This window comes from Miniopterus schreibersii, assembly GCF_964146895.1.
Source record: "Miniopterus schreibersii genome assembly, chromosome: 8".
NCBI lineage: Eukaryota > Metazoa > Chordata > Mammalia > Chiroptera > Miniopteridae > Miniopterus > Miniopterus schreibersii.
Window position 1 is genome coordinate 54,329,196 of NC_138109.1, and position 26,568 is coordinate 54,355,763.

The 26,568-nt window shown below is 38.6% G+C and overlaps 1 protein-coding gene across 1 annotated transcript; it reads right to left on the reverse strand.

The window, feature by feature from the left end:
• Positions 1-16,321: 16,321 nt before the first annotated feature.
• On the reverse strand, positions 16,322-24,822 carry LOC308560170 (UPF0690 protein C1orf52). Its single transcript, XM_081143879.1, has 3 exons — positions 24,165-24,822; positions 23,332-23,530; positions 16,322-19,218 (listed from the first exon to the last, which is right to left on the reverse strand). Exons 1-3 carry the CDS (start codon positions 24,429-24,431, stop codon positions 19,145-19,147), a joined length of 540 nt encoding a protein of 179 aa, XP_081000005.1. The 5' UTR covers positions 24,432-24,822; the 3' UTR covers positions 16,322-19,144.
• Between the last annotated feature and the right edge of the window lie 1,746 nt (positions 24,823-26,568).

The window sequence follows — 26,568 nt, forward strand, 5'->3', positions numbered from 1 at the left end:
GATTTCATTCCCTAGCATTATGTTAACAAAAGAATCAGCCAAACCATAAACTAGTTCTCCGTGTAAACATTCCAGACTGCTCTTGGAGAAACACCAGGAGCTTGGTACACTAAAGAAGGCAAGAAAATGTGTGAATGAGGTCAGTGCCCAGTCCAGGCAGAAAGGCGGAGGGGAATTAGGCCGAGTTATAACTAAAGTGGCGATCAGGGAGGAGCCCACCAGAAATCTCCCTTTGGGGAGATGCGGAGCAGGTCTTTGTCAACACCAGTAAGAAGATTCACAGCAAGTGCAAAGCCTGAAATTGAACTCATAATTTAATGAAAGGTTTTTAGAAAAACAGTGTATTTCTCTCTGGATACATAAACATCCTAGAAATGTAAAGTTTTGTCCTTTCAATACAATTTTGACACGTAGAAATTGATGCTTTCACCATAAACTATCTCAGCACCCTTTAGAGAGGCAGACGGTTCTGAACCAATAAAAATAAGAAAGATTACTAATGATTCCTGATGATCTGTGGCCAGAGAAAAGGAAGGGAATGATACTACTGCTCTGGCCGGCTCGGCTCAGTGGTTAGAGCGAAGGGTCTCTCGGGTTCAATTCCAGGTCAAGGGCATGTACCTCAGTTGCAGGTTCGATCCCCAGCCCCTGTTGGGGTGCTTGTGGGAAGCAACCAATTGGTGTGTCTCTCTCACAGCGAAGTTTCTCTCCCTCTCTCTTTCTCTCTCTCTCTCCCCCCCTTCTTCCCTCCCTTTCACTCTCTCTAAAATCAAAGGAAAAAATATCCTCAGGTGAGGATTTAAAAAAAAAAATTAAAAAAAGAAAAGAATGATACTGTTCTGTGTCCTTTAAAAGACAAGCAATGGATCAAAGAAGCTCACTTGGTTCATTTAATATGTCATCTGAGCAAGATAAATTGATTTAAAAAATATGGGTTCGTTCTCGGTGATGCATAGCGTTTGTATAGCATATGGCAGCAATTTTCAACCTTTTTCATCTCATGGCACACACAAACTAATTACTAAAATTCTGCAGCACACCAAAAGATATACTTTTTGCCAATCTGACAAAAAAAATAGGCATAATTTTGATTCATTCACACTGGACGGCTATTGTTGTGTTGGCTGTTGTCATTTTTTAATTTGACAATCTAAGGGGAAAAGAGGTCAGTGCCCCTGACCAAATAGTCAGATATTGCATGTTTAAAAATCCTTGGTATAGGGAATATAGTTAATAATAGTATAATAACTATGTATGGGGCCAAGTGGGTACTACACTTATCAAGGGGATCACTTCGTAAGTTATATGCATGTATAACTACCGTGCTATAAACCTGAAACTAATATATAAGGAATATCAACTGTAATTGAACATTTAAAAAAAATTTTTTTAAATATGTGGATTTGGTTCCATTGGCATAGTGCAATGTCCCAAAGACTTAAGGGGCTGTCATTTAATTTTTGACTAGTGACAGAATTTTGGTGTAGAAAGCTGTTTGATTTAATCATCATTTTCACTTCTACACAAGATTTTAAATGTGGGCTCTTTCCTGAATTTTAATAACATTAGCACACTTTTTCATATCTTCCCATCTTCGCATGTGACCCTGGGCCCTGAGAGTCTGCTCCTACGCATTCACCTGACCCTCCCTGCTTAAGCCCTCAGGGCTTGTTGCTCATAGAGCACATTCCTAACTTCCTTCCTCAGACTAAGAGGGCCTGCTTGACATGGCTCTGGCAGCCTTTCCATCCTCACCTCACACCGCACTCCCCTCCCCTTCCAGCATGCCGGCCACTTTGCTGTTTCTCAGATCCGCAAACCATCTCCTGCTCAGGGACTCGGAGCAGGAATTCCTCTGTGCAGAGAACGCATGGCTGGCTCCTGCTCACCCTTTAGGTCTCAGTTCAAATGTCACTGGCAACAAAGAGTCTCTGGTCGTAACAGATGTCACAAACTGTAATTATCTTTCTAACTGATATATTTTACTTGTTTACTGTCTATCTCCCCAACGAGGATGTAAGCTCCACGGGGTCAGGGACCAAGAACAGATCGAACCAAAATTATTTTCCAAGTTTCAGCACAAATATTATTCTTTCTATCCTCAGAGCACACATGGCATGTGGTCAATGAATGAATGAATGAAAGGAAAGGAAAAATGTTGGTGAATGAATGAATGAAAGGAAAAATGGAATAGTAGTGAGGCAAAAGGCAGTGGCCTTAACATAGAAACGTAAATCAGACTGAGACTGTGAGAAAAAAAGGATTTCTGAAATTATGGCAATGCTGCAAGAAATCCATGGTGTCAATAATATGGTATCATTTGTAAGTAGGATAAATAAACAGGGCACCTATTGGTTCAAGTAGTTACACAATAAATTATTTCAAAAGTTGTTCACCTAATATTAAAATTGTAGCAACTTTTTAAATCTGGAAACCTGACAATACTTGCCACCTGCTGCTATTACAGAGCTAATGATGGGAGCAAATAATTGTAAAGTTCTTCCAACTTGAATCAAAGCCTTTAAATAATAATATCTTCAAAAAGACTGTCTTTTTAAAAAAAGAAGGGGTTAAATAAATCATTGTTTAACATTGAATAATTAACTATTTCTAGCACAAATGAGTCAGTTCTATTAAAATATATCTTTTAAGAAGAGGGTACCTTGCTCTTGCTATACATATTAAATGTTAAATATTTTAAAAATAGTTTGCAAATGTAACTTCTGTTTTCTTTTTATAGAATATTAACATTAATAAATAATCAATGAAATGCACATTAAAAAAGATAATGTTTTAATATCATTCACGATAATGCACTGAGCCCTCAGAACAGAATAACCTAGTTGTTAGTTTAACCACTTCAAAAGAAAAAAGCTGTTCTGATAAGGGCTTTTGTTCACAGAAAGTGCTAACTGCTGGAGATATTAAAAACATTTATATTATCTGATGAATGGAAGTCCTAACCTCTCTTCTAATTACCTTTCTCCCCAAACAACCTGCCAATGGCCTTCATAATAATATCTTACATTTTCATAACACTTTCACTTTGTCATTTAATCTGTCTCCATTTTAGAGCAAATTTTAGGTAGGAATTTACTCTCCAACCCTGCATATCAAAGATCACTCCACTTAAGAGAGATTTTTTCCCCCCAAATTGAAAACAGTTCTCTGAACTATCAAGAAAACACTAAAAATTGAAATTTCTTTTAATGGAAGCATTAAGACCATAAATTAAGTCATCTAAAAGTCACCTCAGATGAGTAAAACTCAGTTCTGAAGAACAGAACACATGAGCTCAGCCTGAAGGGCATCCATCAAGAGCACGTGCTGGTGTGTTGGTGTGTTGTTTTAGGGCTGCTCTTGTGAGCTGGGGCTTAGGAAGGGACTTGTTCCCATTGGCTGCTATAAATAAAATTTGAATTATTGTATCATCTCTTAAGGGGAGTTTAGAGAAATACCAGGCATAGTTTCAAGTATAGCAATTTATACAAGTACCTCTCTAAATATATGTCTTGGGATTGTTGCTAAGCTAGGTAATAAGGGGCATTCCCACTTTTACTAAGGCATATTTGTGTGACATATTAGACCTTGTTTAGGCACCTATTTACAGGTCAAAGCCTGCAGGCCTTGAAAGGAGAAAGCAGGGAGCTCACCCAGCCTGGCCTCCAGCTCCCAGGCAGCTGTGTAATCCCACTGAACCTGTTTGGCAGCTCACTCAGTCACTGCTGCAGCTTGCAGATAAGACCCTCTTGGAAAGCCTGATAGTCCTGTCAATAAGGAAACTGCAGAGAGCAACTGGAATTTTCCAAAGTATCAAAACAGATTCTCTGATTTGAAAAAGTGTTGATACCCAGTCATTACAGAGAGCCCTTTGAATAAGATTTTTGTTAAAGATAGATTGACAATTATTTGCTTCTTTAAGTCTTGTGCTGATCTCAAACTTATCTTGATCATAAACAACCATTGTTTGTTTACCTGTTGCATCACTGAATCAAAATGAGTCACGATAGCTGTAGCAACAAGACTAACATTGTATTTCCGTTGCTCTTTCAGCAATGGGTTGGAAGATGTTAAACAAACATAGCTTAAGTTTCACAACTCCCCTCTTGGATAGGTATTGCAGATCCCATTTTTGACATTAGCATGAGTTTTCTTGCTTCTGGAAAGGCCGAATGGGCCTAGGCCAGGGAGCAAAGGAGGGCCCTACTCACAATCCATAATAAAGCGAGGCTTCCAGCCAGAGGAGGAATGGAGCTGTCTAGCACTGAACCAATCCACAGCTCCCTACTAACATGTCCCTCTCAGGGACCAGAGAATGTTCCAGAAATTCTACAGAGTCTATACTTCTTGCTTTTCAAAACCCTGGTCACTAAAAAGGGACTACATTTATTAAAACTAGATACCAATCACCCTGTCATTGTGAAAGAAAAAAGTTACTGGAACATAATACTCAAGAAAACCATGAAGATGTTTCAGCCAAAGAAAAAAGAAAAAGACTGAGTGGGTAGACAATGGTTAGGAGGGCTGGAATGTAGAAGCCCAAGGGAGCCAGAAAAAGGGAAAGCGTGGTGCCTGTGTCCAGTGAAGCTGTTTGAAGCAGTGCCCGATCCCGCCGTGTCTGATCACTCACGGCTTTACTCCTATAGTGCTTTCAGTACTAACTGTCCTTTCCCTATAATGCCACTTTTTAGTGTAATGGGTTGAGTTCCTTTCAGGATTACGATTTAGCTTTTCTTTTCTAAACAGCTTTTCACCTGTTTAAAAGAAGTTGCATATACATATGAATGGACTCACAAGATAATAACTGAAAACACTACAAATTCTTTGTGTTGAGGCCAGGGTGAGACAAAGTACTCTAAATTTGTTACAGTAATTTGATTACCACAAAGTACAATCAAATTTAAGGAAGCAGGGTGGAGACATAAAACCATTAAACAGCAGGTCCTGGAGGAATACACCAGAAATTAAGGATGTGGGCCACTGAAGATAGACAACTAAAGGATTTCATTGAAAATATGAAAAGAAAATAAATCCTTTAATAAATATTGCTCTTTTGAATCACTGTGAAAAAGTTCTCTCTGAATAAGAAAAACTCAGGTCAAATGAAAGTAAACGTTCTTGCCACATTTTATTATCTATGGGGGAAAAAACTGGAAAAAGAATCTTTAAAAGTTTCTTAAAATCTTTGTTTCAAGTCAGATTTAAAGAAATTAGATTATTCAATATTACGTAAGTATTTCCATGACATTTCAAATTTTCCTCTAAATTTATATCTAATTTAACTAGAAGTTTGTTGAGAAATTTTATTCATTAATTTATTTTCCCCATAATGAAAATAGTTTTATGTTTTTCTGTTTAAGTAACAGTTTTAAGAATCTAAAAACAATATACATAAACATATAAGGAAAACATTAATAATGACCTGAAATTTCATTGTCCTGCCTGAGATAACCACTGGCAACATTTTAGTGCCCATTCTTTCATTCATCTCATATATCTATAAGCATATTTATGTAAATGGAATACATACGTGCTATTTTTAGTGTGGCACAATTTTTAAAAACTATTGCTTGGAGTTGGCTGTTTTAATCAGATACATTTATGCTCTGTGGTGTGTGTGTGTGTGTGTGTGTGTGTGTGTAGCAGACACTTCTCTGGATTTCATCTGTCTTATATAAACTACATCATGAAGATCCCTCCATGAAAATTGGCACAGTTCTAAACTCATTCTTTTTAATGACTGCACAGTTTTTTTGTTATATGGATGAACCATAATTTAATCATGTTTCTACCTAAAGCCTAATTTTTAAGTTTTTTTTCCACTGGCAAACAAGGATGCAATAAACATCCTAATCATATATTCTTTCATACTGGTGCATTTATTTAAATGGAAACTTTTTTCTATGAGTGGATTGCTAGAAAGAGAGTGTATATATTTTTAATTTTAATTTTGATTTCCAGAAGTGTAACAAATCACATTTCTGCTAGCACTGTATGAGAGTGTCCTTTCTGGGTATTCCTAAAAGCGGTAGCTGTTTTCTCTTTTTTTAATTTTTGCCAATCTGATGTCTATAAAAGGATATCAAATTGTTGTTACTTTAATTTGCAATTCCCTGACTCCACATGAAGCTGGCACCAGGGCATCTTTTTCTGCATTTAGTGGCCATCTTGGATTTGCTCTTACATAAATTGCCTTTTTATATTCTTACCCATTTTTATTAGGTTACTTTTTAAAAAAGTCTTCTTAAGTAAAGAATTTAAAACTGTAGCGTAAAAAACCTTACCCTTCATTTCTTAAATGCATTGAAAATATTTTTCCTACTTTATCATTTGTCTATTGAATTTGTGGTATTTTTCCACTATATATACACACTTTGAATAATTATTAATTCCAATGGGTTAAATCTGAAAAGAAACAAACATCAGTTGAGCTATCAGCTGTAAAGTGTGTATACATTTTATACACACTTTATATATATATATTTGAGTAGTTATCTATTTTTAATTTACAACTTCTGGGTTTCCTGCTAAAAGACCCTCCAATGTTTAGGGCTAAGCTTCCATGGTTACATTTTTCACATTTAAATCTCAAATCCATCTGACATTATGTGTATATAGTATGAGGTAATGGCCTCACTTTTATTCTATCACGTGTATAGCAGGGAGTTTGTGAGCAGTATATGTGAAATGAATCACCCTTAGCCATTGAATTAAAGCACCACATTTTGCATGTACTATATTTCCATGTGCCCTGGGACAAGGAGTGTGTGTAAAATATAAACAATCAAAACAGTGTGGGCACAGACCAGCAGAACAGATGCTGGGGGTACGTCGGTGCTACAGGGACACCGTGCACACCAAGGACTGGACAGCAATCCCACCTTGGATCTAGTCCCAGGTTATCTATTGTGCTTCAGTGACTTATTGGTCTATTCCTACACCAGGAGCATATTACATAATTTCTAATTTCAAAAATCATTAGAATTATTAGAAATAATAATCGAATAATAGCTAACTCTGTGTCATGAATGTTCTAAGTACTTTATATACATAAACCCATTTAATCCTTATAACAATCCTATAAGTGAAGTGTACAAAACTATTTTATAAATGAGGAAACTGAGGGCCACAGAAATTAAGGACCTTGCCCAAAATAAGAAATGAAGTCAGTATTCAAACCTTGGTAGTCTGACTTTAGAGTCAGTTAGAATATTCTTAACCACTATGTAATAAGTATGCACTTTAAAAAATCATCTCAATAAATACACCCAGTAAAAAGCTATAATAGCTTTTCTTTTTTTAAAAAAAGCAAAAAACATATCATGAGATTTTTAAAAATTGATTTTAGAGACAGAAAGGGAGAAAGAGAGATAAAGAGACATCAATTTGTTGCTCCACCCACCTACGCATTCATTGGCTGATTCTTGTATGTGCCCTGACCCAGGGTGGAGGCCCCAACCTTGGTGTATGTGACACTATAGTCAACTGAGCTACCCCCAGGGCTATAATAACTTTTCTTTAAATTACTAGGGGCTCTAATCATAGAACCTTTATACTAATCACTCCTGGAACATTTCTAACTGTATACTTTTGTTAATAAAATAATAAAACTTTCTATATTTTAAATCACCTTTAGGGATTTTAGTCCTGGAAATTTCCAGCAAGAGTCTATCACAGTCAATAGGTGGTGGGCACTTGGACCTTTCAATTCAATTCAAAGGCTTAAGTATTGTGGATATTAATGGCACCTTGGCCATTACCCATTATAGTAGAAAAGGACAGGGAATGTGATCATATATTTAATGTCAGTACAGCAAGGTTTATTTCTCATTCCACATATCCAGTGTGAGCTGGTGGGAGGTTGAGGTGGAAAGTGGCCTTACTCCACATAGTCACTCAAGGCCCCAAGTCAATGGGCTCCATCATTTTATGATGCTACCGCTCAGACAGTGGCTTTAAAAGGAAGAAAGGCCAGAGAGAATTTACATTCACTGTGAAATATCTTGCACCAGATGCCATGTGCATTACTTTGACTCACTGGCCTTTGATGAGGTCTCGCCTAGTTGCAAGGAGGCGGGGAAGTGTAGTCCTCCCGTATTCCCAGGAAGAAGAGACTCACACAGAGGCAAACAGTAATGTCTCTCTCCCATCTATTCATCGCACCCTTTGCAGTGATTTCAATCTGTTGCGATGCTTTTTGTCCATTAATTCTTTCAAATGATGATAAAAAGAAGATAATTAGAATTTGGATAAAATTTGTGTATACAAAAAGTAGTATAGTTGTGGTTTATATTCTTGATAAAGTCATGCTCACAATAACATTAATAACAATGATAAAAAAGAGCTACAATTTATTGAGCATTTATTATTAGTGAAGAATTTCTCTTTGAATTACCTCAGGTTGTAAAATAGTTTCTCATATTATTTGAATTTTATAAGATAAGAAAGTGAGGCTCAGACAGTTTAAGCAATTTGTCCAAGGTCACAGGTGGTAAGGAGCAGGGCCAGGAATTGAATTTATGAGGGCTGAACCCAAAGTCCAGGTCTTATCCATGAGGCCACAGAGCAGCAAGTGCATTGCAGCTGGGAGCAGTGATACGCTGTATAAACACAGCTATGCTTCAAAGCCTCTATAACATTTTAAAGTGGCAGAGTTGGTCTTTGATTCACGTAAGTTGGCACTGGGAAGCTCCTTGGGGATTATCTAGTACAACCCTTCCGATTTTCTTGAGAAGAAACTGTGGATAAAATTAAACCGTGCAGTGGCTCAGAAAAGGAGTTTTTTCCCCTCCCGTGTAATAGTCTCGGTGCAGATGGTCCAGGTATTCAGGATTGCCTTGCTCCTGCTGGTCACTCAGAGATCCAGGTTCCTTCAGGGAATTGCTGTGCCCTTTCCTAGGGCTTGTCATCAAAGCGAGGCCACCGTGTCCAAGTTCAGGCCAGCAATTAGGGGAAAGGGAACATGCATGAGGTGCGTGTAAGCTCAGCCTCCAAAACAGGAATGAAAACTGGAGGAGGAAGACCCAGGTGGGAATGTGTGGAGGAAAACAGAGAGAAAATGGCAATCTTTTGTTTTTGCAGTAGGAGGAGAGATTATGTGCTCAAAATAAAGAATCCTATCAGCCGCAGGCTAAACAAAACGTACCTGGAGGAGAGACTGCGTCCTGCTTTCTCCCCTTTTCCTTTCTCTCTACTTTCTCTCATTACATGGGTACATATGAGGAAGGAAAAGCATGGAAAGTGTAGGTGAGCAAGCACCTCACTAATCAGTAGAAAAAAGACCGAAGTATAGGACGTACTTCTATCCTGAAACAGTTAACTGGGATGCTGGCACCGAGATATTCTGGTTAATGGAACTTTCCATTTAGCCGGCAGTTAATCAGAAATATCTTTTGCTTGTTTTGTGTTTTAAATTCAATTAAAAAGTTTAAACTAGACAATGCAGTCACACATGGTTCAAAACTCAAAATGACATATTAAGAGGTTTACTCGGAGAAATTTCCCACACCATCCCCGTAACTGCTGTGAAAATGCAACGGAAAATTAAAGAGATGATTTTGTTCTGGCTCTTACAGTAGGGGGAATACTGACTAATGAGGGATGTCTCCAAGAAAAGGAAGGGGGCAGGTAAACAAGGGAGCCATCCAGCCCAGTCTCACGGGAGTCTGGGGGAAGAATGAAGATGGGTCTCCGTTCAGACAGCAGGGGGGCCCTTTGTTATTCCCTGGGACACAGGGTTGGGGGATTTCTTAACCTTCACTGTTTTCCTGGAGCCCAGGGCTCAGGTAAAGTTCAACATTGTCTCTATTTACCCCAAACTCCCCCACCCTCTATAGGTGACTACTTTTATTGGTCTTGGGTATTGTAACAGTCTTTCCTTAACACAAGCAAATATGACTATATATATATTTTAAAGACTTTATATTTTTAGGACAGTTTTAGGTCTACAGGGAAATTGAAAGTACAGAGATTTCCCACATAACTCCCGCCCGCACACACCCACACCCACATCCCCCACAAGAGGGGCATAGCTAATGAACCGACACCGACACAAAATAGCCACCCAGAGTCCACACTGTACATTGCAGTTCACTCTTGGGGTTTTTACCTACTATGCGTTTGAACACGTGTATCCACCATTGTAGTATCATACAGAGTATTTTGACTGCCTTAAAAATCCTCTGTGTTCTACCTACTCATCCTTCCCACTCACCCCAACTCCTGGCAACCACTGACCTTTTTATTGCCTCCATAGTTTTGCCTTTTCCAGAATGTCGTAGTTGGAACCATACAGCATGTAGCCTTTTCAGATTGGCCTCTTCCGTTTAGTAATGTGCACTTGTTTTCATGCCTTTTCATGCCTTGGTAGCTCGTTTCTTTTTAGTGCAGAATAATATTCCATTGTCCGGTGAATATATATTCTTGTTCTCCCCTTTCTTACACAAAAAGTAAAACACAGCATAGCATATATACTGTCTGCATCTTGCTTTTTTTCATTTTATAATACTACATCCTGGATATCTTTCCATATCCATAGAGAGCTGCTTTATTTTCCTCACTCTTCCCCACTACATACTATTCTAGTGTGTGGATAAACCAGTTATTTAACCAGTCCCCCACGACACTTGAATTACTTCCAATATTCTGCTATTATAAACAATGTTTCAACAAATGACCTTGCACATATATAATATTTTACAGGTACCAGCCTATCTTCAGGATAAATTCGCAAAGGTGGGATTGCTAGGGCAACAGGTAAATATTTTGGGGATGTCTGTACATTTTGCCTAATTGCTCCACAGGGCTTGGGTTTGCCCTCCTACCTGCGCTTTATGAGCATTCTGTGTTCCCGTCACCTCACCGGGCTGTGTCCTCAAGTGGAATTATTCTAATGCAGCTGGTGAGAAACAGTATCTCATAATAGTATTCATTTGCATTTCTCTTAAAATTATCCATTTGATTCAACACCTATTTTGAAAAATCCTTTAGAAAATACTTTACTGAAGATACTGGCCCCTTGAATAATCAATGATCCATCACCCCCGCCCACCTCCTCATTTGTGTGAACCCAAAAGTCTTCCACATGGCAGAGAGCAGCATGTCTCCAAGTTCATTCACGAGTGTTACCAGATGTTCCTCAGGATCCTGTGCTCAAATAAATTAGACGCCGGCAAAGAGGGTAAAGAGGCTTGTTTATTGAATGACTGCTCAGATCCCTCTCGTGTTCATTGTGAATTTCTAGCAGGGTGGAATCCTAGACCGGGTTAATGAAGCCCCTTTCTTGGAGTATCTGTAGTAGTTTAAAGCTTTAGGAGGTTGGATTGGATTTATACCTAGTCAAGGGCCAACCCTGAGAAGTGATCTTAGTTTTATTTTATTATATTTTAAAAAATAAAAATCCTTGTTTTAATACTTTTTTCTAAATATGGAGGGGAGTGGAGGGTAAGGGTCTCAGTTAATCGAAGGTTATTGATAGTTGGATTAACTGAGGTACAGGATCAGAATTAGACTTGGTTAGCTGCCTTCAGGGCCAGTCCAGGGAAATAAGGACACTGGTAAACAGCTCTGTACTAATCCTTTCCCCCTTGGCTGCTTTGCTCAGTCCCCCATTGAAAAAAGGCTGGCAGGAGAAGACCTGAAAACTCATTTGCTCTAAGATGCTAAGGGTTGGTTCATTTGTTCAATTACTTATTGAACAATTTCTGGCTTTATTGCTCTGTGCTGGGTCCCTGAGTTTATCCCACAAGAAAAGTAAGGCCCTGCTGACCCCTTAGCAGCCCCTAATCCAGTTAGTAAAATATATGCCCACTAGGGAGACAACAATGTAAGAGATTAAGTGACAAGACGAGAGTTAGGATAATGTTACTTCTCCCAGGGAGCTCCTCTCTTAGGAATCTGCTTTTTAACCCTCTGGTAAAGCTTTGCTGCGAGCTCTTGTGGAACTTCCCCAATTCCATGAGCCCTATGAGGCATTTTCTTTCCTTCCTTTTTTGGGAGAGTGTGTTCCCAGGCACTCTCCCTGCTTAGTTGTCTATCTGCGGGTGCCTCCTGCAGTGGGGAAGCCCAGAGGCCTGGCCTGTGAATGCAGAAGGTATTCCTTTAGTAGCCTTTGGCTCCACCTAAGGTTTTTCTCTGTTAATTGCAATAATTGGTTAGTAATGTAGAAGTGAGAGGGAAAAAGCCGTCTACTTTATAATTGTCGTCCGCCCCCCCGGGTCTTCTTTGCACATCTGATTTTGTGTTTAGTTCATAGTAGCCACAAATTCCTTTTGCTGTGGGCAAAATAACAAGGCTCTCAACTTGAGCACTGGTGAGTATTTGGAAGCTGGGTAGCTTTTGGAGGTAGTCTGAAAAGAAACGTGGTTTTTCAGAACAGCTAAAAGGAGGGCTATTTTATAAATGCCAAATTGCTGTTATAAAGGGCTGGCTTCTGGCAAGAGACTTAATACTGAGGACTTTAAGGAGATATTCAAAAATTTTGGAAGTACTTGTTTAAATGTGGTTTCAAGAAGTTAAGAGCAGTAGGTCAAGCAAACTGGGTGGACTTTCCGTACGGCTCTGTCTTGAATTCTTATTCACAAAAGTGGTTCTATAGTCAAATACTACCTCCCAGTACAAAGATGTCCATCTTAGCGTTATTTACAGCAGTGAAAAATACAGAATGGATTTCAATGTCAAGTAGATAAATGAAAATAAAAATTAGTTTCTGAAGAACTCAGTGGGATTAATGTTTATTGTTCAGAATATATACATGTATGTATAGAAAAACATTTGATGAAAATACTCTATATCAAAATGTTAACAGTAGATAAAAGTGATTTCTATTGTTTCATTTTATTCTTTTTTTGGAACTTCTGCAGTGAGCATGTATCATTTTCATAATCAGAAAAAATTTTATTTTTTTAATATATCTTTATTGATTTTAGAGAGAGGAAGGCAGAGGGAGAGAGAGATAGAAACATCAATGATGAGAGAGTCATTGATCGGCTGCCTCCTGCACGCCCCCGACTGGGGATCGAGCCTGCAACCCGGGCATGTGCCCTGACGGGGAATCAAACCATGATCTCCTGTCGGTGATCAACCGCTGAGCCACACCGGACCAGGCCAGAAAAAAATTTAAATGAACATTACTATTAGAAAGAATTTCTATCTAACATTCATATGATGAGACTTAATGGAAACAATGCGACTTAAATAGAATGTATTGTTATTGTATTTTGGTGTAAACATTTTTCCTGTCCTTGAATAGGCTAAATATATTTGTAGTAGAGAGAGCACTTAAATTTTGTTTTCTGTGCTTCTGTGACATACAGCTTTTTTTTGGCACTTCTATGACACAATTGAAAACCTGTTCTCCATCACTATTTATCACATTTTCTCATACCCTTGTTGGAAAAATTAGTGGAAATTATGGTAATGCTAAGAAAATTTAATCTTCCCTTCAACTAACTCCCTGGGGCTTTAAAAAAAAAAAAATCAACACTAGGCTGTGTGATCTGAAAAAACCTCCTGGGCAAAAGATTAAATTAGGAACTCTGGTTTAGCTACCCAGCAAGACTGACATAGGATAGCCTTGATACTGTTACAGTGGAAACAAAAGTGGAAAAAGAATAGAAAAACCTAGGCAGTTTATAATTAGACAAAGTGACTGGATGAATTCAGCAACTTGTAAATAAGTTAAAAATACACAGGGCCCTGGCCAAATTATCTAGAAAATGACACTTACTGTCTAAGGTTTTAAGTCAACATCTCCAAGTTGGTGCCAGAGGCTACTTACTACCTGGCAATCCTATTCCTTAAAAAAAAAAAAAAAAAAAGGCATCCAAATCTTTTTTACAGTTCAAGCAGCAAGGCAGGGGAGCCTCTTTCATGAGTGGTAGTGAATTCCAGGGCTTCTGTTCAGAATTAAGTCACTTACCTCAAGGTTCCAGACAGTCTGGAATCCCAAAGTAAGCCCTCCTCCAGGGTGGTAGCTTGGTGTAGAGAAAAAAGCTTGAAAACTCAAAAGCACCCTACATATTGTAAGGGCTTATTATCTTTCTTCCCCAACTATGGAGCAGTCTAGAGAAATTAACCCTCTCATTTGTTAACCTCAATAACAGGCTTTAACAGATCTGTAGCCATAGATGGCTCAGGTAATTGCCCTAATTAGTTTGGTATGGAGGGAGGCAGGGGCAGCGGGCACTTGGAGCTCAAAGTCATTAAGCCTAAATTAAAAGAAAAAAAAATCAAGAGTGTATGCCTTACAGATTTGACATATGGATTCCAGATGTTATGGAAGACATTTTAAGGTTAAGGCTTTCAGGCCACTTTTTGTAGTTAAGGAGAGGATTGGAGGGGAAGGCCTGAAGGCAGAACATGGTAAGGGAAGAGAGGAAGGTTCTATTGACTGGTAAAGCCTTAGGAGCCATGTGCGTATGTGCACGAGTACACACTGAAAAACAGCAAAAACAAGCAACAGGGTCTTAAAATACCCCTGACTTGTGAGCCTCAGAGGAGTTATGTCTGAGTTGACCTGCTTATAGCTTTGCTGGCAGACAAGTCACCTTCTAAGTTGGAACTGATTGTTTTGTCATTTCCTTGCAGTTTCTCTCAAGAATTCTAAATTTAAAATGTTAATGCAAACTCACCAGTGTTTTTGGGGAGGTTGCTAGAATTTTGATCCCATTTAGAAACAAAGACAGGTCATTATACCAGGAATAGAGCTGCACTTCTACTTCAACAGTATGCACCAAATCCTGTTTCTTCTCCTTTTTAAGAAAATGGTAAACACAGGGAAAAGGAGTTCCAGACCCTGGGTACCAAATATTGCAGACATACAGGAAATGACTTTTCAAATCCAGCCTGTAAGCCTGTCATTTCATGGGCTTGTCTGTGAGCCTAGAAAAGAGAGGCAAAGATCACAGAGAAGACATTCCTACGTTATGGGAAGGCTGTACCCGGGGACCTCTGGAGGACTTCCCATGCCCCAGTGCTATGATTCTAAACTCAAGCCATAATTTGAAATGTTAGAGAAAAGCCAATGAAATTTGAGGCAAAATTTGAACCATAAAGCTGTCTCACTTTGCTTTAAAAAAGCAATTAAAAAGATAAAATATATTTTTAAAGGAACAGGAATATATTCTCAGCCCTATTGCTTTAAGGCTTTCAATTAAGAATACCCAAAATATGTGACAATTAAGCTATGAAGTCACTGAAATGTACATTAATCCTCTTAAAACATTTACACATTGGCTTTCTTTTTATATCAATCTAATCTATCCGAAAGATGTTTCTGATGTATTCAACAAATTCTGCACCTTTGGTGAACTGGTGTTGGATTCACTAATTGTCCAAATATTTGTGTTCCAAGTGCTTTCTAGTGGTAAGACATTCTTTGAATGAAACTGGCAGAATTAATAAATCTACTGGCTTATTCAGGCCCTCCTTCCTCTCCTCCAGTGTAGTGAGGAAGCCCAGTGGGCCTGGCAACAGAGTGCCTGCCCTTCCCAGTTCTAGCACCTTGAGCAAATCACTTCTCTGCACCTCAGTTTTCTCCCCTGAAAAGTAGGGCTAGTCATAGCACATACCTCATTGAATTGAATGAGTTAGTGCATGTACAGCACCAAGAACAAGCCTGGCAAGTACTCAGTAAATGTTGGCTATTATTCATTTAGTACTGAGCATGGGGGAATGCAATGTATGGGTCCAGATTCAGAGAGAAATAGAAAAAGATATGTAAGGAAGGAAATGCTTGAACTGCTTCTTGGAGGATAAGGCAGGGGGGAGGGGAGTTTCACTAAGAACGCAGATGAAGGCTAGGCTAAGCAACTTGTGCAAGAGAAGGCACAGACTGTGAAACTAAGAGCTATCTGGGGAATTATAAACGATTCATTAAAGCCAGATTAAGAGGTGTGTGAGACTGAGAACCTTCCGGGTTTACTGACCAAACCTATGTTTTGGGAAGCCAGGCAGAGGGCAAATTTCTGGGTTGACGGTGATGCCATTAACCAGAAATGAAATATGGGAGGTGATATGGGTTCTGACACAATGTGTTTGGTTTTGGACATCCGGTATGTGAGGGGCCTTTGAGACCCAAGAGGAAATGTACAGTTGGATACACCAATCTGGGGCTGACACTTGGCTGGAATCAAGAACCAGTGTGGAGAATAAGGGAACAGCGCAAGCTACGTTGGCATGCAAGGGAGGTGCACGGGAAGGAGCCGGAGAAAAGAGAGACATGAAAGGAGAGCACAGGGCCCTGGAAGAAACCAAAGGAGTACGAAGTTTCACATCAATTGGGATGTTTTTGAGGGAAAATGACAGAAAACTTAACTCAAACTGGTTTAAACTGTCAAGATTTATTGGCCCATATAACTGAAAACACAAACCTCTGCTGGATCACCCCTAAGCCTGCGGTGAGGAATTCAGCTTACCATCAACATTTAGCAGTTATATTGAGTGCCTACTATGTGCCAGGCATTGCTCTTGTCAATAAACAAAACAGGCTAAAAGCCCCACCTCTGGGGGCAGTACATACAAATGCTTCTTGGTATCTTTTTTTCCCTTCTGCATTAAAATGCAAATGCAATGCTTCAAATTGGGAAAACTATCTAAGTGGAAGGAGATCAAGAGAGAAAGCTTTAGAATTTAATGATGAAAAGTCCAAAACACTTGCTGGGAATTTCACACCTTTTTGTAAGACTGCCTGGCACTTCCGTGCTAAGTGATAATGGAATGGTAAGAAGGGGGAGGGGAGCATTCCGTATGGATAAAAAGCTCTAAAATCCAAACCACCACCATGGATACATTTTACAGTCCAGTTGTGGATTTAAATTCATCAGCTTTAACATATTGAGTTCTCATTCGGAACTTAATTCAGGTAACTGTAAAAATAATCACATTTTTCAAATATCTCTGGTAGGGCTTTGTATCTAACTTAATCATGTGGCAACACGTTTTATATGTAGGTCATGCCCAAACTTGCGTTAGTCCATTCATATTTTAATTATCCAGTCTCTCATTTGGAAATGATAAAACCTACCTCATTTGGTTTTTGAAAAATAAAATATTATGTGATTCAACTCTGTGAACTCAAAAGCACTATACAGCACTAAGAATTAAGACCAGAAAGTTGCAAGTTTGCAAATAAGTTGATATTAGTATTTTAATGGCTAAGCAGCAGTATCAGTTTTCTCAATAATGCTCTTTTATTCCAATTAGAATGTCTTAAACTAACTGGTGTAACCTGGGAGTTGAACAAAAGAGGTTAAAAGATTTTCAGACTGTGGCTTGCTGGGATTTTTTCTGCGGGGTTATGGTTTGCTTTCATGCTAATTTTTTAATCATGTAATATTTCAGTAACTTCTGAGATATCTGCTTTACCAATACATGAATCCAGACTATACATTTTGCCTCATAATTATGATTCTATTTAATTTGGTGTCACACAGGGTCATGCTTTACCAGTTGATGCTGCCCTAGTATATGATACCACAGGCCTCCAAATTATTCACACATATACTTCAACCTTAAACAGTTTCTTACTTTGTCAATTACTTCAACTTTTAGGATTCACCCATTTCTAAACCTAGAGGATAAGCAGCTGTAGAATTGGTTTTTGTAAGTTTGACATGTACTAGAAACCATCATACTGCTACGTTCCTTTCTTATTCCACAAACAGCCATGGCTGACATAGTTTTAATGACTTACAAATTTTAATCTATTTGATCATGTTCCCAACTAAACAAATTTTATAGTTTTTCAAATGTTGGCTTCCAGTATGGGGGGAACAATTGGACTGGGGGATTTTTTAAAACTCAAAAACTAATGTCTTTTCCTTATACACTAAATGCAGTGTCCTGTAATTAACACTGTCTCTTAAAGGCATTAAGATTCATGGAAAGACTGATGCAGTGTATTTCTCCTTTATATTGTTCAAAAAGTTACAAATAACAGCACTGCATTTTGGACTGTAGAAGTCAAATTCAAAGATTATCTTCCTGACTACAACCTCGTAGATTTTCTTGATTATTACTATATGCAAAGCATTAAAATAGGAGCTGGGTGAGAAAACATGTTGAAGTAGAATTAGCAGATAAATTACAAGATGCCCAGTTAAATTTGATTTTCAGATAAACAAAGGATTTTTTAGTATAAATAGGTCTTAAATATTACATATACTAAAACATTATTTGTTGTTTATCTAAAATTCAAACTTAACTGTGTGTCCTGTATTTTTATTTGCGACATCTGGCAGCTCTTTGAAGATCTTTATCTTCAGCAAACTTACTACTTAACAGGGAAATCAATGAATTGTCATAATATAAGGCATATATGATACGCAGAGTAATACAATCAGGTGAGGAGAGGATCTCCGCTAAACTACTACAGAAGAGTACCTGGAAAAGATGCCAACTGCAGTTCCTAAATTTTGATTGCTGGATAGATGGTGTAGTGTGATGATTTTAGAGTTCAAGTGTTGTGAGTAAAATCCCAAATTCACTGCTCACTAGCTGTGAAACCTTCGATAAGTTAATCACTCTTTATTATAAAACAAAGCTACTAATACCTGCTTACTAGGCTGTTTGAGGACCACAGACAATGTATGCACAAAGCACCTGGAACACAGGAGGCACTCCCTAAATGGCAATATCTACTATTAACATCACAGGCAAAGAGAGTATCTGTTGCAAACACTCAAATGTTAATGTTATGCAGTAATAGTAATATTGAGTAAGTAATTTTATTTCCATGATCTATTTACACTGTACACACACTGTTGAAAAACACCCTACAAGTTCACAGTACATTACAATATACTTACTTTAAAAATATATTCCTTTATAAAAGGTTCATAGAACAGACATGTCAACATGTGACAGAAATCTCAAAGCATGTCACCAGTTCTGTGATAGCAAGAATGCTTTCAAGTGTTGTCAACTTCAAAATCATAAGTCACCATTTGAGTTTTAAATACATACAAGTTTTAAATAAAAAGTGAATTCTACAGTGGAAAGTTCCTGCAGCAACACTTATTAGTTAATTAACATGTACTTTCATGGAGATAATATTTCATAATAATTTACAATATCAACTTATCTGCCAAAAAAACCCATTTCATCAATTAAGTTTTGCAGTCCAAAATTTGTCATTTGTTGTTTTCTACTTTTTCTTCTTTGTTGGTTCTCCTGGTTCTACTTTGCGCTTTTTAGAAGTATGCTCATCTTTTTCATCATCTTTAAACAGGAAAGGAAGAGTTCAATCAGTAATTTTTCAAAAGCATTAAAATTTCATTGACTTTATAACAGTATCATCACCCTCAACTAATGTTTCTTTCAAACTTTCCCAATAAAAACCCAAAATTAACTTTTAGAACTATGATTTTTAAAGTGCAAGTAAAAAGAGGAAAATTTTTTTCAATTGTTATACAAAATTCACCTTTTAGCACCATACTTAAGGGAGCTTAAAATAAGCAAATCAGATTTGTTCTGAAAAAGCTATTCCCATGTATTCTACAGCATACACATTGTGTATATTTAAATATATAATCTACACTTTGTACAAGTGGAACATATTGTTTATTTTTTTAAAATCAATTTAAGCGGCTATCAGTTGTTCTTTCCCTTCCAATCTTCTTTCTCTCCCCTCCAAACAAATACCCTCCTTATCTTATCCCTGGGCCCCTTATATTTTGCAGTAAAAAAATAACTCAGAGGTAGATATTTCACTGAAACTGTATTTTCAATTATGTCCTATGTAGTTAGTTCTACTCCACCTACCTTCACTCTCCCATTCCTAGGAGGATAAGATTATTACACTGGTAATAGAAAAACAGACATCTTCCCTCCTTCATATTGTGAAGAATTTTGAAGAGGGAGGATGGGGAACCTTACATTAAAACTATGTCCTTTATAACTTTTCAAAGATGTTATGTCTGTAGCCACAGAAAATTTCCAATTAATATAAATGTCAAAAATGAAAAAGTGGACCTTTTATTCAACTTAAAACATCCAAGTACGTTTCAATAAAACACAGGGTAGCACGGATGAGCTGCTAACTTCCCATATCTCTGAACAAATGTGTGGCTTTGAGAACACTATAAAGATGGAATAAATAGTATGTAGAAGATGACTTATAAAATACAAATTTATTTTAAGCACATTACTGAATTCATTGTACATTTGACTTTATTTTCTCAATCATTAGATACTCATAATTCAAGAACTATCACGTGGTGGTCTATAAACTATTTTGATGTTGAAAGGGTCTTTCATATTAAAAACTTTGGGAAGCCACTGGTATCAGATCATAAACTATAGAGGAAACATATTTAAAACCTTAAATCTTCAATTTCCTTCTGCTAATTGTACCATACTCAGAATATCTCCTTTGTTGATATGGACAATAATTAGTATCAAGAGCAGGTGATTCATTTTCATTCATATTCAAACACAGCATGGAGATGTTATTCACACATTTCATAAAGCACTATGGATTTATGTAGACAGTAAGATAAAGGACAATTCAGACCAACAAACGATCCCAGGAATTTACAAACCAAAGTTTTAATCAGTAATTTATTATGTATACACAATAATCCTTGCTCTATAAACCAACTAATATAGATACAGCTCAAATAAACCAAGCTTTTGTTTTTTAATTGGAGTTTAGAGATTATTTTCAGTACTAATATAAAAATTAATATTATTTTCTAACTCTACCAGAAAAATCTACTGTTAACATACATTAAAAAGATGATCTTAAGACACTTCTGCCTTTAATTCACTGCTTGTTACAAGTACATTTACTGAATAACAACAAAAACAGAAATTACTGAGGCTGGAAAAATAAGTTCCTATCAATGATTTGAAGAGAAGAGCAAATGCCATCTAGTGACATAACAAGGCATTGCCTTAGAAACCAGAGAAGGAAAACAACTCCAAAACCCTAAAATGTTTGTTCATCAACTTTACTACTTTGTGCCATATACTATAGATGCACTAGTAAGAAAATAATTTTTCTACTATGGAATTCATAACACCAGAGGCAAATAAGTTTAAATTCTTAATACAAACGAATTTTCTAAATTAAGAAAAGAAAGCATTAGCTAATTACTTTGAGCTAAGCTTTCATGATTAATTAATATTAAGGGCAGAAAATGGGAAGAAAAAGTAAATACAGTGACTTGGTAATCTAAAAACTTAGATAACTTAAGAGTACGGAGTTTAATACAAAGTATTTTATGAACTAAAAAAATAGAGGTAAAAAATGCTAGGAAAATCGATTTTACAGTGACTTTGTGTATATGGTATGGGAATCTGAAATGGCAAAAAAAAAAATCACTTCAAGAAAGGAAGGTTTTTATTATAAAAAGAAGATAGATTTCAGGATTATATTTTAATCTTGTGATTCAGCTTTAAACTGGTTGAGTGTTTTGGGGTCCTTTTGTTTTTTGATATTGCTAACATTCACTTGCTGATGGAGGACTGTCATACGATCAAAAGGTCAGAAATCAACTATGGCAATAGTAGTACTGTTTGCCGCATATTTGGAATTCCTTCTATCTGAACTCAATAGACAAGCTGGGAAAAAAGAATTCTTTCCACTTGTTTGTCCTGGATATATAATCCTCGCCTTTTCCATAGAGGGACAAAGGAGAGCACCTGCCTATGGCACTCTAGTTAGAATGTCAACTCTAGTGGCCTTAGTGCCATTCTTCCTATATAGTATTTCTTAAGCACTCTGGCTTGAAAAACATCAAGAAACTAACTTCCAGTTTAATAATGCATCATTTCCATGTAAAGACCTTTATTTGTGACGGTATCTATCTTAGAGCTTGCCATTTTCCAGTTTTGTGACCTTGGACAAGTCACACAAGCTCTCATTTCCACATTTCCCAGTCTGTTTTCACAAGGTGTTCTAAAGATTAGAGTATTTATGCAAAAGTGTTTTTTATTAATGACATAAAATACTATAAGATAGGAATTATTTTAAAATGTCCCCTTCACTTGGCATCTTCAAAAATATGCCATTTACTGAAAATGTGCTTTGGTGACTTCTCATACACATTGGGGAATCAGTGAAAGAAATGAAAAAGCCAAGTAGAATCAAAATTAAAGTAAGAACTACCAGTTAGTTACCCTTCCTCTTAAAACAAAAAAAAACTCTCTACAAGTTTGTAAAAGAAGCTAAGTAGATTGCCCTTGTATTATAATATGGGAAGATCAGAAATGTGTTTAACAAAAATGGTACACCCTTTCATTAAAATGACAATCCAAAATATTTAGTCCAATTCAACAACTGTCCACCGACTACTTAGAATGTACAGTACAAACTGTGATACAAACTGTAATAAATAAGGCCTGGACCCAGCCGTGTAAGGAACTTATTTTCATAAAGGAGATAGACTGTGAATAATCAATCACATAGAAGGCAGTAAGTGCAATCAACAGCATTAGAACACACAAGGTACAGAGGAGCAGGTAATTAGAGGGAGGTGTTACCTGAGATTTTTCTTCTTGGAGTTGGATTTTAAAAGATAAATGAGTTTACCAGCCAAAGAGGAAGAGAACAACATTCCAGGCTAAGGTGCAACATATATCAAAAGGCATGGAACTACAAAATAGCACGTTCTATTAAGTTTTGAATTTTAAGATCTGAAGGTGCTAGAAAGGGGGCCATGTGAAATGAGAGTGGAGGGAAAGGCAGAGCGTATCACAGAAGGCTTTGACACTATGCTGTTGGTGAAGGGTGTTAAGCTGGTGAGTTACACAGCAAGGTATAATTTTTAGAAAGTGAACATTAGCTGCAGTGTGAAGGATGAAATTGGGGGACAAAGGTGTGGCAGCAGAGATTAATGTGATTACAGTGAGGGGTGAAGTTACGATATCATGTACGAAGGCAAGACAACTAAAAGCCATCATCTTCCTGTTACCATTTTTAATTACTACATAATAATACTCAGTTAAATTCATTTTGTCACACTAACTGTGGCTCTAAAGCACAGCTGCTTTAATATAAAATAAAGCCTTCACAACTGCAATCACAAGAATCCATGAATTAACTCCTACTGTTCTAATAAGGCTTAGGGTATCAGAGATTTCACTTTAAAGCCTGAATTAATTTATGATCTTTCTCTAAAACAGAGCAACTACTACTGGTGGAGATATCAGAGCTCCAAAGCGGATTATACACTATCTTTTACAAAAACACAGTAGAAAGTATTCAAAGACCATCATCATCAACTAGCTAACTGGCCTGATGTAAATTTCATTCATTAACTATCTCGATCTTCTTAAACTCTTCACAGGGAGCGAAAGGTGTAGCCACCAGGGTCTGCCTCTCCTTACCTGATTCCACTGTCTCCTCCCCTTCTGGGAGAAGCCTAGCTTTCTTAACGTTCTGTGGGGCATCATCGCCATTGTCCTCATATATGTTAGACCATTTTATTGCCATATCCAGCTCTGGAGGGGGAGGTTTCTTCTCGGTAGTGTACGACTCCGGAGGTGGTACACAGTTTGACTTCCAGATTTTGAATTCCTTTGGAGGCTGTTAAGCAAACACATTAAGCACTGTGAGGAACCGAGGTTCCTATCATCGGTACGGGCACATGCACCTCCCTGCCGTTCGATTACTGTTCAGGCTGACTTTTTTTTTTAAGTTTAAAGATACTTTTCTTTTTTTTCCATCAAAATCACAATACCGTTAAGTGAAAAGCCAAAGGGTTCCCTATACGAATAAAGCTAATAACTTTTAATTACCAAAGAAGAATCCAGTCTCAGAGATACTACGCCAAGGCTGACCCCTTCAGGAGGCTGCAGCAGACACTGTCTTGGAGGCAGCACCGCAGGCACTTCGGCGTCAAAGGGAAGGGGTCTCGGGGAGAAGCTGCAGCGGGGGGGCGGGGGGAGTCACCACCGTTAGTCCTGGCCACGCAGGTCGGGGCCCCGAGAGCGGAGGTTTGGGTCTCCTCACAGGTGGGCGGGGGCTACGGGGCCGATCTGACACCCACCAGGCTGGGGGAGGGGGCCCGGGCTCCCCAGGGCTGGAGGTTGGGGGGGTGCGGCATCCCGCAGGGGGTGACTGCGTGTGGGGGAACAGACTTCCGGTCCCCAGGAGGCGGCTCAGGAGGGAGGGGGCGGAGGCCGGGACCAAGACCCAGAGCCGGGGTCGGGGACCTCACCTCCTCAGGCGCCTTGACGACGTGCCTCTCCCAGTCTATCTGTTTGTTGAGCGGATTGTAGAGAAAGGCCGGGCGAGTCACGCTCCGGAACAGCTCGTCGGGGCCCGGCAGCTTCTTGTTCCCGCAGCCGCCCGCCGCCTTCGCCGGATCCGGAGCCCTCCGCCTCGTCTCCTCCGGCTCGCTGCTGTCCTCCTCGTCCGAGGAGTCTGAGCTGCTGCTCCCGTAAGCTGCGAAATAGCTCAGGGGGTCCTTCTCCTCGGCTGCCATCGCGGCGACGCGCGACGACCCAGGGCTCCGCCGGAAGCCGGAAGCTGTCTCAGGCCCCGCCCCGCGGCTGGCCCCGCCCCAGGTCTCGCGGATCACCTCGGGGACTGCGTCCCCTGGCGGCTGCGCCGCGCTACTGCTCCCGGCTGAGGGACTGGGGCTGGAGAGGCGGGTCGTACTCCCAAGGAGGCGCCGCTTTAACTGAAAAGAGACAGGTCCGCGGTCAGGGGTCCCAACCAAGCTTTCAGCGTTCGATAAAAATTTATTAAAAGCACAGAAGAGCTAAGAATGTTGTCATTTCACTGCCACCTTACTAGTTCTTGCCCAGAGAAAACCAGCATTTCTTCCTGATCCTGCTGCATGTCCTCTTCAAAACAGAAAAAAAAATCACTGCGTGCTTCCCTCCGTCGTCACGGAAGTGGACTCATCGAGTCACAGAGCCCCCTCCTGGTTGACCTCATTTCAGCGCATCGGAGCACTCTGATGAAACTTCTGGATTGCATCCCACCACTCTGGGGTCGTGTAAACTCTGGTTTCTCATCGTCAGCCTCCTTCCACGCCTGCTTTGCTCTGCATGGCCCTTAAACGCTGGTGTTTCTCTTGGTAACCCTGAGCCACTAAAGAGGTCCAGCTGCCCTGCTGGGGATACCATGGAGAGAAAGAGCCCTGGCCAGCTCTCAGCTGGAACATTTATGCCAGGTAAGGTACCAGACATGCGAGTGAAGTCATCTGGAATCATCCAGCCCCAGTTGAGGTTTTAGAAGTTTCCAGAATGACCCTAGGATGGACCATTAGAAAAACTATGGAACTAAACCAGCCCAATTTGCAGAATCATGAACAAATAAATGTTATTTTAAGCCACTAAATGTTGGGGCAGGCAGCATTAGGGAACTGAAAAATACATCCAAAACAGACTCTTATTTCCTAACTTCAATACTCCACCTTTCCATCTTCCCTCTCTCTTTAAATTGCACCATTATTAATTAGGGGCTCAGTACAAAAATCAGTCATTTTAAGTTTAAAATATATTCCAAATCCAAACACTTTTAACCAGTTCTACCCCTACTAGCCTCTTCTTTTGCCTGAACAATTGCAGTAGTATTTTTTTCTTTATTGCTAACTTTTCTTAACATTTAATAATCTTTAAATTGATTCAGATTCATGCATTGCATTTAGTAGTCATGTCTCCTATTCTCCTTTAACCTAGAATGATTTCTCAGTCTCTAACTTTAATAACCTTGATATTTAGAAGATTGTAGGCCAATTATTTTGCAGAAGATTCCTCACTTTGAGTTTGTTCAATGTTTCCTACTGATTAGATTCATAGTGGTGGTGTCGTCTTTTCATTGCATTCCATTAGGAGGCATGGGATTTCAATTTGCTCTGGTACTGATAAAAATCACTAACCATAAAAGAACCAACCATTGGGCTTAAGATAGAAAACTTTATCAAAATAAACCAAAACACTCAAAAAATTTTGAAAAAAACAAACTTACATTATCCTGGCTTGCCCCTAATTTGCCAGTGTTTGTGTGGCATGCAGACAAAACGGAATTACCTTTTGAAAAAGTGAGCTTACCATGAAAAGACATGGAGGAACCTTAAATGCATGTTGTTAAGAAGCCAATCTGAAAAGACTATACACTATATGATTTCAACTATATGACATTCTGGAAACGATAAAAACCATAGAGAATAAAAAGATCAGTGGTTGCCAGGATAGGAAGGGGGAGGAAAGAAGGGCTAAGTGGAACACAGGACTTTTAGGGCAGTGAAACTACTCTGTATGGTATTTCACAACAGTACATGACATTATACATTTGTCAGAATTTACAGAACTGTACACAGAGTGAACCCTAACATACACTATTAACTTTGGTTAATAATAATGTATCAAGACTGGTTCATCACTTCTAAAAAATTATCACACTAATTAGAGATGTTAATATGGGAAACAGGAAGGGAGGGAATATATGGAAACCTGGTACTTTCTGCTCAAGTTTTCTGTAAACCTAAAACTGCCTAAAAAATAGTCTATTAAGTTTTCAAAAAAGTGAGCTCAAAGGTGTTTTGTGTTAAGTGGTAATAGGTCACCTGTAAAAAGTAACTTTTCCACTGCCACATTAATCAACCTGGTAAC